This window comes from Pipra filicauda, unplaced genomic scaffold, assembly GCF_003945595.2.
Source record: "Pipra filicauda isolate LSUMZ 115617 unplaced genomic scaffold, ASM394559v2 scaffold30_size5312502_pilon, whole genome shotgun sequence".
Taxonomy (NCBI): Eukaryota; Metazoa; Chordata; class Aves; order Passeriformes; family Pipridae; genus Pipra; species Pipra filicauda.
Window position 1 is genome coordinate 2,588,783 of NW_024104432.1, and position 13,418 is coordinate 2,602,200.

Sequence of the window (13,418 nt, forward strand, 5' to 3'; positions counted from 1 at the left end):
TACTGCTTCATGCAGACTGTAGTGTGCTTAATGTTTGCACGTGTGAAGATACCAGGATCCCAGACGTAATTTCAGAAGCTTATTTTAAAGGAAATTTAGATAAAAGTACCCTTTTTGTCAGCACTGAAAGATCATTTGAAAGACTTGAGTTTTCAGGTGAAGAGCTGAAAGGACACACTTGTTGACTTCATCAGATCTTAACTGTTTTGTCCTTCAACCTGGTTACCAAAGCTGATCTTGTCAGAATGCTGTCATCTGCAAAGGTAACTGCCCAAGTGGGAGGACATGGATTTCCCTTCCAAACAGTCATGATCCTGTCCTCTTTTGCACTGTTGCTGTCTGTGGATGTTGCGTGCTGAGCTTGCCAAGTGACTTACCTGACGGCATTTAAAGCTGCTACATTTCTGTCCCAGTCAGTGAAGATTAAAACTAAAGGCCTTCCTCAGCACTCATTTTTCACCTGGCATTTTTGTGCTCTAATAAAATAGTTATTTTGCCTTATACTGACTGAAATGTGGTCCACAGTACTTGTGTACTGATTGGCACCTTGTGCCTGGTCGCCTGCCATACAAGGGAATGGTTTTGCATTAAGGCTTCGTAGCCTGTCCTCCATGAGTAAACTCCTCTGTGATTTGGAGTTCTAGTAACTTCTATGAAGCTACTTTGGCAAGTGAATCTTTCTTCAGAACTTGCTTGTAGAATTAATAAGTCATTCGTTAAACATCTGATAGTGCTGAGGTAGCGCACAGAGGAAATACTGAGCTTTTCCATCATGCAGAAGGTTGTCTTTCAGTATTTAAAGAAAAAAATCATACTAATGTAGGTGGAACAGTTCACTGCTGGGTTTTTTTCTGACCGAACATAGTTGTCTTCTCTTATATGGCATAACTTTGTTTGCCTCATGTGATTTCTTTTAGTTGATGTAATTGTTACAAATACTTTTTCTAAATACCTACTGCAACGTGTACCCCTTAGTTTGTGTCTTGACTTGTAGCACAGCCTGTCCTGCATCCAGCTGTTCAGTGTGCTGCTGACAGCTGAATGCATGGTGAGAAAGTAGCTGTTTTGCTTTTGAAACGGTCTGGTGAACTAGTAAGAGGTACATAGCTCAACTGAACTAATTTTTATTGAAGTACCTTAATATGTCTGGCAAGAGGGATGTCCCTGGTGACACTTAAAGTAATATCTGAAAGCACACACAGTACTGACATGTGTGCACTGCTTTTGTCTTTGAAATTTCCTTCGGTTATTTTGATGGACTTTAATTTGTGGTCTGCTCATACTTCGGGGCGTTTGTGGACTGTTACTGAGGGCTCCTGTAGTTAAAGCAGTTTCTGTGTAGTACAGGTCTCTTCAGAGACTTCACCATTCAAAATCTCATGGTATGTGCGAAACAGAAGTTGGACACCAACAAATAATTAAGTTGATAGAAACTGTAGCTTTAGCAAAGTAAGGAGCAACAACAAGTAATTCTTCAAAGTACCATTCAGTTTTGGAATTTGTGGTGTGATAGCTGAGACCTCTTTATCTTAAAGAAAATTTTCGCTACTTGAAAGCTGTGTAGTGTTTTAAACTTTGTTTTCTGAATTCTAATGGATTTGGTAACTAGATGGGAGTGGTAAAATTTGAGGTCTTTCAGTGTGTCAGCTCTCAAGGTGGTGTCTCCTGCCAGATGTACTCAGGTTTCTTCAGTAACAAATTACAGATGGTCAACCATGATAGAGAACAAGTTTGGGCCATGAGATGGAACTTGGTTGTCAGTTACACAGCATATTTCATATCTGTTCAATGCATTTCCATGTTCTTTCAACACAGATAATGTAGCACCAAGCTTTAACTACTTTATGCGAGCTTGCTTAGAATTTTACTCTTGTATGAACTCTTCTTTGTAATTCACCTTCTTTATACTCTTGGGTTTTATATGAAAATATGTAAGCAGTGTATTTGTCATACACTGTCATAAAAGGAGGATACACACATACATGTGCTCATTCAGTACAGTTGCACAATGATCTTCTGGAGAGTTACAATTTTGAGGTGAAGACAAACTTATCTTACACTGCTAAATTCAGTGTAGTACTTTGTCCTGAGAGGGAAATATTACTTATAGTATGAAGAATTAAGACAGTAAGGCTTGGAGTTGCTGTAAGCATTGAGATGTATGAATATTTACAGAATACTGCTCAACACTCGAGTTCTAAATTTAGTACTATCTGCAGTTCACCAGCTGTACTATTTACTGAAAAATATTTGGACTGCCATAGGTTCCTCATTTTTAATTTCCATAGTTGTACACAAGCTAATGTAGGGAGACTTCCCTGGGTGCAGATTATATAGCTCATTAGATCCCTGAAATGCCATGAAGGAGCATCTTAACATAAGTGTTTTTCACCTGGCCTGAGGCCTCCAGCAAGAACATTTCACACTCGGGATCATAAAAACAAATGTACTAGCTGGGCTTTTTATTTTAAACAAGCCAACCAGATGTCTGAAACACTTCAGAATGAACCTGGAGGCAAACAGGAGGAGGTTTATTAGCTGTGTGTGTTTTGGGAGCAGGATGTATGGAAGAGATTTGTATAATCCCTCAGCTCCAAGCCCATAGGACTTCAGTGCTGATATTATTCCATTCTATTATAGGGAAGCAGGATGTGCGTGGGATAGTCATTGTTGTCACTGCCATACAAGTTAAGGGTCTCAGTGCTATGATTTTTTCAGGCCTGGGTATTTTTAAAGCATGGATATGTGCCTGTTATACTTCTTGTTTTTTAACAACAAATACTGAGACAAAGTAGGTGATACTACTTCTTTACTTTTTCCCTCTGGTTTCTCTAACTGATGGAGTGAAGGAAATACCTGAGTAGTAGGACCAGTTAATCTTGATCTATTTTTTTATTCCCCAAACCTTAGAGTAAAATAAAATCTCATGGGTCTTGTATACTCTGGATCACTTGCTTTAGTAGGAGGGTACAAGGTTTAGACTGATGGTAGGTACATTTCTCCAAACACTAATATGTTATACTCAAACAGTAATAGTGTAAATTATTATTTGAGTCTGAATTTTGTATTTTACTGGAGGCTTTGTATACTATATAAATACTTCCGTTGATTTTTAAATAGCATATTTATAAAAACAGTATGTGGAGGTGAAAATAATTTGTGTAGAACCTGAGCTCCAAGCTTTCAGTAATACCATAGACTGGAAGTTGCAGTTATACTCTCAAGTGGTGATCACCCACCAGGTTTTATTCTGAACTGCTCAAACAGGCAATAACTCTTGGTTTGTGTATCATATTCTTGAAATAATGACCATTAGCTCATTTAGTTCATAGTTATGGCAAAAGCCAAGGGCTTGTTGTTCGTGTGTAAAAGCCTCAGTAGACCAGATTTTCTGTTCCTCAGCACTGTATGTTGTAGCCTTGGGCTTTCTGCAGTAATGCTGAGGTGGAGGAAGAGTCCAGAATGGTACATTGCAGGGAGATAACTGGTCACAGGCCAATGCTGATGGCTAATGCAAATGGAACTCCAAACAGAGTAGATGTAAATATTCTTGAGCAAAATTAATGAAATCCTTGCCTGTCGTTGTCGTGTAGATTATTTTAGGAAAGAGAACGTAAGTAACTTAAGCATCTTGGAACAGGATCTTTGTACAGCATCAGACACAAGGCACAGGCAGGCTCTTGTCCTGTCTGGCAAAGATGCTTTAAAAAGTGCAGGATGAGTTGTCTGTGGTGTGAATATTAGGTGGTCTTCAGGTCTGAAAGACAGGTTTAAGCCTGGGAGACTTTCTTACTGATATGAGTTGGCAATAATAAATGCTCTAACCTCTGGCTGGGTTGAGTTCTTAGCCCTAGTTTTCTGTAGTGATACATTACTTGCTTTAATTAGGTATGACCTGGAAAAAGTCCCTTGAGCTTACTTCACCACTTCTGTTGCTTTGAGAAATGTACCTTATAAACTGTGACAAAGGTTTAACATTCCCTGTCTCAACCCTCTTTTCTCCTTTCTGGAAGCAGATTCTTCTCTTTGTTTAAATAAAACCCCAAACCACTGATAGTAACTTGCAAAGTAAAGGGTAGTATATTTAAACAGTTCATCATGTAATAGAGTAAAAAAATTTTTTTTCGAATTCCAAGTTTATTAAATCTTTATTTTGTATGTGTTTCTCAGCCAAGCTGGGTGAATTTTGCATCTGAAGAGTGAGAAACAATACAATCCAAGGCAATACCAAAGTATTACCTTTAACCCGTTTTCAGCACATCATCCATCTGAATTTGCAAACTGGAAGCCAACAACTGAGACCATTATATTCTCTTTAGTTTGCTTCTGGTGCCTCTGCTTGCAGATTTTCTTCATCTCACACAGAAGGCTTTGAAAAAAGTCTGTTTCTTCGGTTGGAATGCTGCTTTTTCCCTTTAAGTTGGAGGGATTTGCCGAAATGTGTTGTGTTTTAAATAAACTGAGGTCTGAAGGCTGTATGGGATAGTTGAGGCTTTCTTTCCTTCCTTCTCCTACGAGTTCTTGTACCTGAAGCGTGGGAGATGGAGTAGAAATGAGTGTGTAGGATGCAGCCTTATTTTACGAGCAGTTTATATTTTGTCACAGCTGACTCAGTGACCAGTTGGTGTTAGTGATGATGCTTTAGGGTCAAAACAGTGAAATTCTGGGCTCACTAGTGGTTTTCTGCATTTCAGGCAGGTGGACTTAATATTTATTCTTACCTACCTCTAGAGGTATTAACAACCCAAATCCCAGTTTGTAACCTTAGAATGATGTCCTGCCTTGCACAGTAAGTGAGGTATGTTCTTCAACAGATAGCTTTGAACTCTTGGTATTGCTTGTGCTTCCAGAGCCTGTGGAATATCTGAGGAACTTGACTCCAGTGGCTATCTGTTAATGTAAAGGATGCCTTCTAGCCTATTTTTCTTGTTCCTTTTTGCAGTTTTGTGCTGGAGTTGTGTCAACCTTAATCCAAGCTTGAACACCTCAAAATATTGAAGCTTCCTTCTAATAAAATCTGGCTTATGAAAGCACTGCGTGGAGAAAGCAAAGAGGTTCTATAGCTGAAGAAATATCTCTTTGGTCCTTTTAAAGAAACTCTAAATTGCAAATGTAGGAACTGGCTTCTTTGGCTTTGTTCAGAGTTCTAGCATGTGTAGAGTGGGGTGTTGAGCCTTTCCTTATTTTGTCACATCTGAACTCTTCAGGGAAAAGAATTACGATTTAAACATAATTTGATAGGTGGTTGTGAAACAGATTCTATAGAATACAGACTATACTCTTTGTCCTTCTTGGCCAGAAACTGTTATTCTAATACACTGTTTTGAAACTTTTTGTAGAGAACCTCAGAAAATAAAGGGGTGCTAGTTAATTGCAATAGAGAGGATCTCTCAAGTATAACATGCTGGAAACTGAAGTGTCCCCCTCTAATACCTATTTCCCAAAACACTGATGCATAATTTTATAGCTGCAGGAAACTTTGCAATTAAAACTTTTTTTTTTTTTTTAAATTATGTGGAATTTGGGAAGGTTTGCAGAATAGCCACACTGCAAATTAATGCTGAAAAGGATAGAGTCCAAATAATTCTCTTTAAATGCCTGCTATCGAGAACCTTTCTGGGCTAAAAGTTAATAATAGACTTATGTTGTAAGGAATGCTTAGCCTCCCTGTGAACTTCTTAGCACTGTAGTAAATATGTATTTTTAGAAGTAGAATGTTCTCTTTCCTTTTGGAAGCTGGAATTTTGCATTGCAAGAAACTAGACATTCTGTAGCTTTTTTTCAGATGGCATAAGGCATTAGCTTGGCAGTTTCTGTAAAGCTGGTCTTCCAACTTTGTGTTGCTTCAAGCATAACTGGGATGGGACAGACAATGCTCTGTTAAATCTTGATCAGTTTTGTGTGATGTTTCAATTTTGAAATGCTCCTTGGATGCTGCAGAAAGTGCCAGGAGGCAAAAAATCACATTGTCTTTCATCTAGAGTCTAGTAGCAAAATCATCTAGATCTGGAGTTAGTACTGCTGGAGTGATTAGCTACTTTGGCTTGCTGAAGCACAGATAATATTTTAAAGGGCCTACTTATCCGAATTGGAATTTTGACTCTAGTTAATCCTTTTCTTCTGCTGGGAGCAGGCTAAGTGTGTCTGTATGGGATTGTTGGTAATAAGGGTTCCATGTAGCGCTCAGAGCAAAGATAGGAGATAGTGTGAAGTAACAGAAAAGAGGGAACAACCTTCTGTGTTCTCACAGGTAATTTTAGTACCATAGGCAGAAAAAGATGGGGTTGCGATCGTCCAGAAACACCTACATTTGTGTTATGGGGAAATCATCTGAAAATCTTGTGATCTCTTCTTTATCCAAGATGGAACTTCCAGAAACAGAGAAGAAATTGTTAGAAGCATTTCAAACAAATGTAAATTTTCCCATCGAGATGAGCTGTTGCTGGAACATTTTGTCCTGCAGGATGCAAGGAGGAGGAGGAGTGGGTTGGAAATGAGTCTGGCTGCCTTACTTTCTTAGAGCCAAGAAGAGATTTTTGTATTGGCTTTTGTGTTCTTCATCAGGACTCTTCATCTCTTTGAAAGTAGGTTGTCAAATTGAATGAGCCTCTGACATCCTTTAATTGACTGGGAGGTTGGGTAATCCATATTTTTAGTAGTCTTCCCAAAAAAGACACCAGTGATGTCACTGAGAAGATACAGAATTCGTGACATGAGCACTTTTCTATCTCCACTGTTAATTTTGGCAGAGATTTTACAAGTCATTACTACTTGTGGCTAAACTTTTAAAGAAATAAAACCTCTCTTCTTTAATAGTACTATAGAGATAGAATAATGAATCTTTACTTTTCTCAGCCTTCAGAATGAATAGAACAGAACTTTTAAATCAGAGACAATGGTGATACTGATTCTATCACAGCTCATTCTCCAACTATGAGGAATGTTAGCTTTGGCTTGCATTTAGAGTTTGATTTTTATATTCCATTTATTCCATTTCATTAGTCTACCTTTCAACAATAAAAATAGCTTCTTCCCCCGGCCTCACCTCTGCCCCCCAGCTTAAGAAGATCCTAGGAAGATTAAGTCTCTCCCAGGACAGAGACTGACTAACATCTTTTGTTGTGTATGTTTATCTTGGAGGTCTCAGCTTTCTCACTGTTCTACCTAAGGGAATAGTGTTAAGGGAAAGATGGCCATAATCTTGTAGGACTTCATCCAACTTGGAGCTCCAAGGACTATTGTTGTTACCTCAAGGCTTGGAGGATATCAGTGTTTGAACTTGCATGCCTGGCTCTGCTGCTGCCTGCAGAGACTTGGTGACACAGAGGTGTGTGCCTACAGGTTGCATGGACAGTAAGGCAGAACTGGAGCACGAGCAGTCCAGCAGCACTTGGATGTTGGAGCACGAGGTCTGTGCCGTGAGCCAGCTGAAACAAATGATAATTCAGCAGGATCCATGGTGCCCTAACAGGGATGGTCAAATGGTTCGTGTTACTGAAAATCCAATTAGTTTGAAGTGCCGAGCAGTTTGAGCAGATTCAGCCTGATAAGCATAAAGTGCATGAAAAGGAGAGACTGAAAAACGAAGTTGGCTGCCTTTAATCAGCTCTGGAAAAACAGTATGGTGGAAAAAGTACATAAAGCAAACAGTTTGCTCTCTCTCTGGGTACATTAAATACATAGCACAGTAGAGGATCTTGAAATAAACAAAAATCCCCAAAAAGATGAAAATACAATGAGGAACTTCCTTCTACTAGGAGGCAATAAGGAACAAAGTGCTTGAAAATACATATTAATAAAGTTTTAAAATTATAACAGCTGAGTGAAGCTAAGAATGCTTAACAACTCTTAAGCATCTCTTGTCTCCTGGCAGCCAATATTAATTAGCAAAGATGAGGGAAGCAATTCCTGGTAGAGTACAAATATTTCAACTAGAGTGAACCAGGATATTGGTCACTGAGTTGAGGTGCTGAGGCTGCAGAGGTGATTTTTGGATCACTTTGAGCTGTTAAGTTTGACTAGTCAAAGGAATATGAATTGTAAAAGGAAAATGGGAGCAAAACATGTTCAAACCATGCTTCAGGAGGAGATGTCTAATTCCTAATTATAGGAGAATCTGCCTGGCTCAGTGTAGGAAATGCTGATGTCAACTGGCTTTCTTGTGTGGCTTATTTCTTTTTTTTTTCTGACGCTGTAGTTGGACAGGTACTTGGACAAGCAGTGTCAGCATCCCACAATGTGCCCACACAAGCATTTGTGTCCAGTTCATGGCAAACCAGACTGGGGAACCGATCCAGCTGGAAAGCAACCTTTCCCAGAAACAAAAGGAAGTGCTTTGGTTTTATCCAGCTATAAAAATTCCTTGATCTAGTTCTCTGTGATGAGCAGAAACACTTGTGCTGGCACACTGCTGTGGGCCACGAATAGCCAGGGAAGGAAATGTGTTGGCAGTTGTGCTGGCAGCTGAGGTGTATCAGACTGCAGCCTAGAATGGCTTTTGTTGGTAGGAGCATGTTGGTGACATTTTGTCCCCTTAAACATTCATTGTGTCATCATTAACAAGGGCTGCCCAGTAGGAACAGATTGTTAGTGTGAAACAGTTAATACCGATGTACTGAACAAGCACATTCGAGGAAGATGAGGAAGGAATTCTCTTGCAAAGCCAGCTTCTGATCTGAGCTAAAAGCCCTACTCGCTCTTAGTGTTGTGCTTCCTACTGAGAAATGGAATTTACTCATGAGGAGAGCAGTAGAAAGTGGGAGCAGGTAGATGAAGGCTTGTCTGGCTGACAGCACCTTTTCACCCTTGTGAACTTAAAAAAATATCTTTCTCAATGGAGCATGTTTCCATTTGAAAAAGTATTGCTGGTAAGCGTGAGCTGCTAAAATGAAACTTTTTTGGGGGGAATTTCCACATTGATTGTGTTTCAGAACTTACTGGGTTTCATGATGTCAGAAAGGGTCTGAGTAGCTGCAGCTCCTGAGTATTAACTTTCAGTAGGTGGTGGGATTTACAAATGTGGGTAACTGTACAATTCAGCATGATTCTGAAGGTGCCATGCTTCAGTGATCTCATTTGGTTTCCCTTTATCCTTTCATTCAATTGGTTCCTTAACTAAAATCTAATATCATTCTGTCTAGTCTCTCCTTATTGTAGCTTGTATTAAGCTGACTTAAAATTTCAGGGAAATATTTGAAGATTAGAAGTACTAAGCAAAATATTAATGTAACATTATAGTTAACTGATTACAGATCAAAACCTTTTTCTCCCACCTGCAGTAGTTTTATTTAATTTGTTTTTTTTCTTGAGGGGAAAAAACCTCTCACACAAATTCTTCTATGGCCCATCCAAACAGAAGTAATTTAAACATTCTGCTCATCTTGTTCTTATTAGTAGCCTCTTACTTTTGGAAATACTCATCCTTAACGTGGAACTGAAAGTCTTGGCGCCTGTTACTAAGGTCTTCAGCTTCAGTATGTTTTCAGTCTGTATAGGGACAATTTCTAACCCCCACTCAGCCTTTATTTTGACTTCTATTCTGGATTTCTAGATATAGTTTAAGCTTCACCAGGTGTAAAAGGGACACAGCAGTGTTAGATTGTGCTGCTCTAGATACTGCTGTGTTCCCATGCTTGCCCTTAAACTTGCTTAGCACTTCATGAACCACACTTGGCTTTGACAGATGCTCATATGGAACAGTGTATATGCAACTCTGATGGTTTTTAATATTTGACTTGATGTAATTTCAGAAGATGTGGTAAATATTTCAAGTTGTGTGCTTCCCTGAAAGACAGGACACATCCAGTAAAAACAGACCAGTTGAAGTTTCAGCTATCTGGGTGGCATTATTTGTGGTGAAAAAGCACTTCTAAGCATCCTATCTTATAGCACACACAAAAAAAGTAGATACCAGAATGAGGCCAAAAGATGGGCAGAAGTTGTGTTTGTGGGGCAGCTTTCAGGCTAAGGGGGGCCAGTATGTGGTAGACTGCTGTGAAGGTGAAATAGTGTATGGTTAGCATATGAAAATCATATTTAAGGATGTACTCAGAGGAAACAGGTTTAAAAGATAATCTAACATCACCATTAATACTATTAATATCTTAGTTTTGAATGGGTTTAACTTGGCTCATGCCCTCAAGTGGCTTTTTTCCTTGCTACTCCTGGTTATTTAAGTAGCTGGTAAGTAGCAGTGTGGAAGAGGCAATATTTTACGGAAACATTAATTGAAAGTTATTATTTTCTGCTATTGTTTTTTACTGTAGACATTAAAAACTAGCAAATGGAAGTAAAATTTAAGGTCCTAGCAGCATCAGTGTTCCTTCCCCAAGCCTCATGTTGCTTTGTTTAAATTTGGAAATACCTCTGTGTGGATCTCTTCCCTCTTTTTATTCCGTAAGTGGTCACTGAATATGCTTGACCAAATTAAATCATAAGCAAGAATGGTTAATGCAGTTCACTAGAGAGAGGGGAAGAAAATATGTGGGGGATGTTTAGGATAAAAAGAGGCAGCTGGTGAACCAAATGCTTTTGATTTAGATGACTGCTCACAGAATAAAGATATCTAAGTTGTTGTCTGTGATACTTTTATGTGCATGGGAATCTGTCCTGCTTATCAATGTAAGATCTGGTGTTTGCTGACAGGTAACAATTATGTAACCTTAAAAAAAAAAAAAAAGAAAAATCAGAGAGGAATACATTAAAAATAGCTGACGGTTTGGGAAGTAGTTATTGTGTTGGAGCTACTCACTGCTCCACTTTTCTTTTTAAGGAGTGATGAAACAATGTGATAGAATGTCTTGAAATGGTTAAACGTGTAGAACAGAGTGGTGGGTATGTGTGTGTTTCATATGCTGTTCCAGAATACCTGGCTAGTTTAAATGAGGGAAAGCTGAAGTCTTCCTTCTGCCTTGGATCAAAATCCTGGGTAGAATCAGTTTAATAGTAGGAAACAGCAAAATAATACTCATAATATCTCATCTCCTTTCTGAAGTTGTAATCATTGAAACCTCAATAGGAGTATTCTTTCATGCGTGGAGACATGTAATCTGAATTGCCAGGTGTTGGCACTGGTCACAGAGGGATATATTTACATGAAGGCATGGTCCAAATAAGAGTTGTGTTATTGCAATATTAACTACAATGTACACAAGAATTTTTCTGACTTTTTCCTTTTTCTACTCCAATTTTACAGGAAATCAGACATGATACACTGACAGCATTTGGAAATAATCTTTGGCAGTAAGATGGAAGCATAAATCTCAAGACTTTAGACCAAAACAGAAATGGCTCATGAGTATTGAAAGAAGAGACTGAAGAGCCTCCAACACTTCTGTGTGAGCAGTGGAAAAGGAACAACTACCATGGTAACACTAATAACTGAAAAGCTGCAGAACCAGAGCTTGGATGATCTGACCTGTAAAACATACAATATTAATCTGGTAAGGATCTACTAAAAAAAACATGTCACTCAGAACTACAAAATGAATTCAAGAATGTAGATCAGCCAGAATTCAGCTATTTAAGTTAGGGCTGGTTTGCAAAGTGGGGTGAGAGTTGTAAGCAGGGGGGGGAAGTAAAATTTAAGTCTATGGTCCCTTCTTGAAGTGATGCTTTCTTATTTTAATGCCCTTTTTAACCTTACTGCTTCAATTCAAATAGTGAAAAGACGGTTCTCTTAAAGAAATAGTGTTCTAATGACTGAAAAGAATTATCAGATCTTAGGATTTCTTTTTTACAAAAAACCAAGTACTTGTATGGGTTGAAGTTTTCTTCACTTCATATAACCAAGTGCTTGATATCTTTGTATCTGACAACAGTATTTACAAAAATCCCTGACTGCCACGTAGTTAACTATCAGCACTGGGAAAAAGGAGAACAGGTCATCAAATTAAAACAGTTCAATTAAAAGTCAGGCCACTGTCAGACTGTTCTTTGATGCTAGTAGAGCAGATCAGTGCTTTATCAGTGTCTCAGAGGCCTGGTGCTCTGAAACATTCTGTAATGTTTATAGTGTTATTTTCTGCTGGTTTAATCTCTGGACCCATGATGTGGTTCAATCATGTTATTCAGACACTAAGGAATCTATTCCCTTGTGAGTGAAATACTATCTACTCCTGAGTATGCAATGCAGAACAGTCTCTCATCAATTTTAGGTGCCTGCCTGAGAACCTTGAGACCATATTCTATATGTAATGCAGAATAGCTTTGTTTTACTGACTTCACTTGCAGTGGCACCCTTCTCTAGGTCAAACCTGAAGGTTCCAACGGGGCACAAAAAAAAATAATTTGACTAAAAGTCAAAGTATTGTTCAACTCTAGTTCTGTTACTTTTTAAAATAATGATGCAGACACTGGACCTGAAGCATGTCAGTTACTTTTACAGTAAGATTCTGCCTCTGTTGTAACTTGTATTTAAACAAGTGAACTTCTTCCTTATTTCATGAGCACAAAGCAGGTGAAGCATATCTTGAATGAGGTGGAGTTTGTGCACAAACACCTGCAATTCTCATATATCCAATACTTTGTCCAGTAAGGATATCTAATAGTAGACCTCAATCAAGTGGTTTTATTTTCAAAACTGTAGCAGGTCCACTCAGAGTTCCTCTAATAATTGCTTTTAATTTTTTCTTCGTCTTAAATATGTGCTATTCTTGAAAGGCAGATTTAAGGTCTTGGAAGGATGTTACCTCTCAGAAGTGCTTACTCACTCAACTGGCAGTTTTTTTGTCTAGTTTGATGAAGCACTTGGGAGATCTGCTGTATCTGTGAACTGGCAAAGTCATCATTTGTAATTAAACTCAGGGCCTAAGTGTGTACCCAATGATGACTTGTAACCAGTAGCAGTGTTTGTAACTAAACATCTAGTGGCATCCTGTAATTTCTAATTTTTGAGGTCTTAAAGTTTGCATAAATTTGGAAACTGAACTGTCTTTTTGCTGATAGTCACTGTAGGTTTTGGACCAGAGACCTCTAAGAGTAGAGAAGAATGTATTACTGCTTTTGCACTGTGTGGAGTCTGTACCAGGAGTATGTTCTGTTGTAGGTTGGTTGTGTTTTATTCCTGTCCTTATCTGTACTTACAATAAAGCATGAAAAAGAACAAGTGGAGCGGAAAATGGCACATGATGTCTCATCAGTTGTTTCCTCTTCACCCTTCTCCTGCTCCTCTCCTCCTTTTATCTGTCAAGTAATTGGTTTTGTAAGTGCTTTAGTTCTTAGAGAAAATGGGTTCTGGGGCCAGGAACAGGTTCTGTTTGTACACAATGACACCCTGAAAAAGTGTGGAAATTGCGTAGTGAGGTGTGGGAATAGCGAAGCAACTGTGAATTAAAGTGTGCAACTAGGTTGCTCCCTACCAAAAAGAATTCCTGGGAGCAAATGATGGCTTCCTGACTAAAATGCAAACCTAAGAGGGT

The 13,418-nt window shown here is 38.7% G+C and overlaps 1 protein-coding gene across 4 annotated transcripts in view; it reads left to right on the top strand.

Moving 5' to 3' along the window:
* FAM53A (family with sequence similarity 53 member A) overlaps positions 1 to 13,418 on the top strand; it is a 70,707-nt gene that overhangs the window by 9,884 nt on the left and 47,405 nt on the right. For all 4 annotated transcript variants that reach the window (XM_027742395.2, XM_039383448.1, XM_039383447.1 and 1 more), the window contains exon 2: positions 11,195 to 11,441. In XM_027742395.2, coding sequence (XP_027598196.2) covers positions 11,364 to 11,441 — 78 coding nt within the window. In that variant the 5' untranslated portion in view covers positions 11,195 to 11,363. The remainder of the gene's footprint in view (positions 1 to 11,194; positions 11,442 to 13,418) is intronic.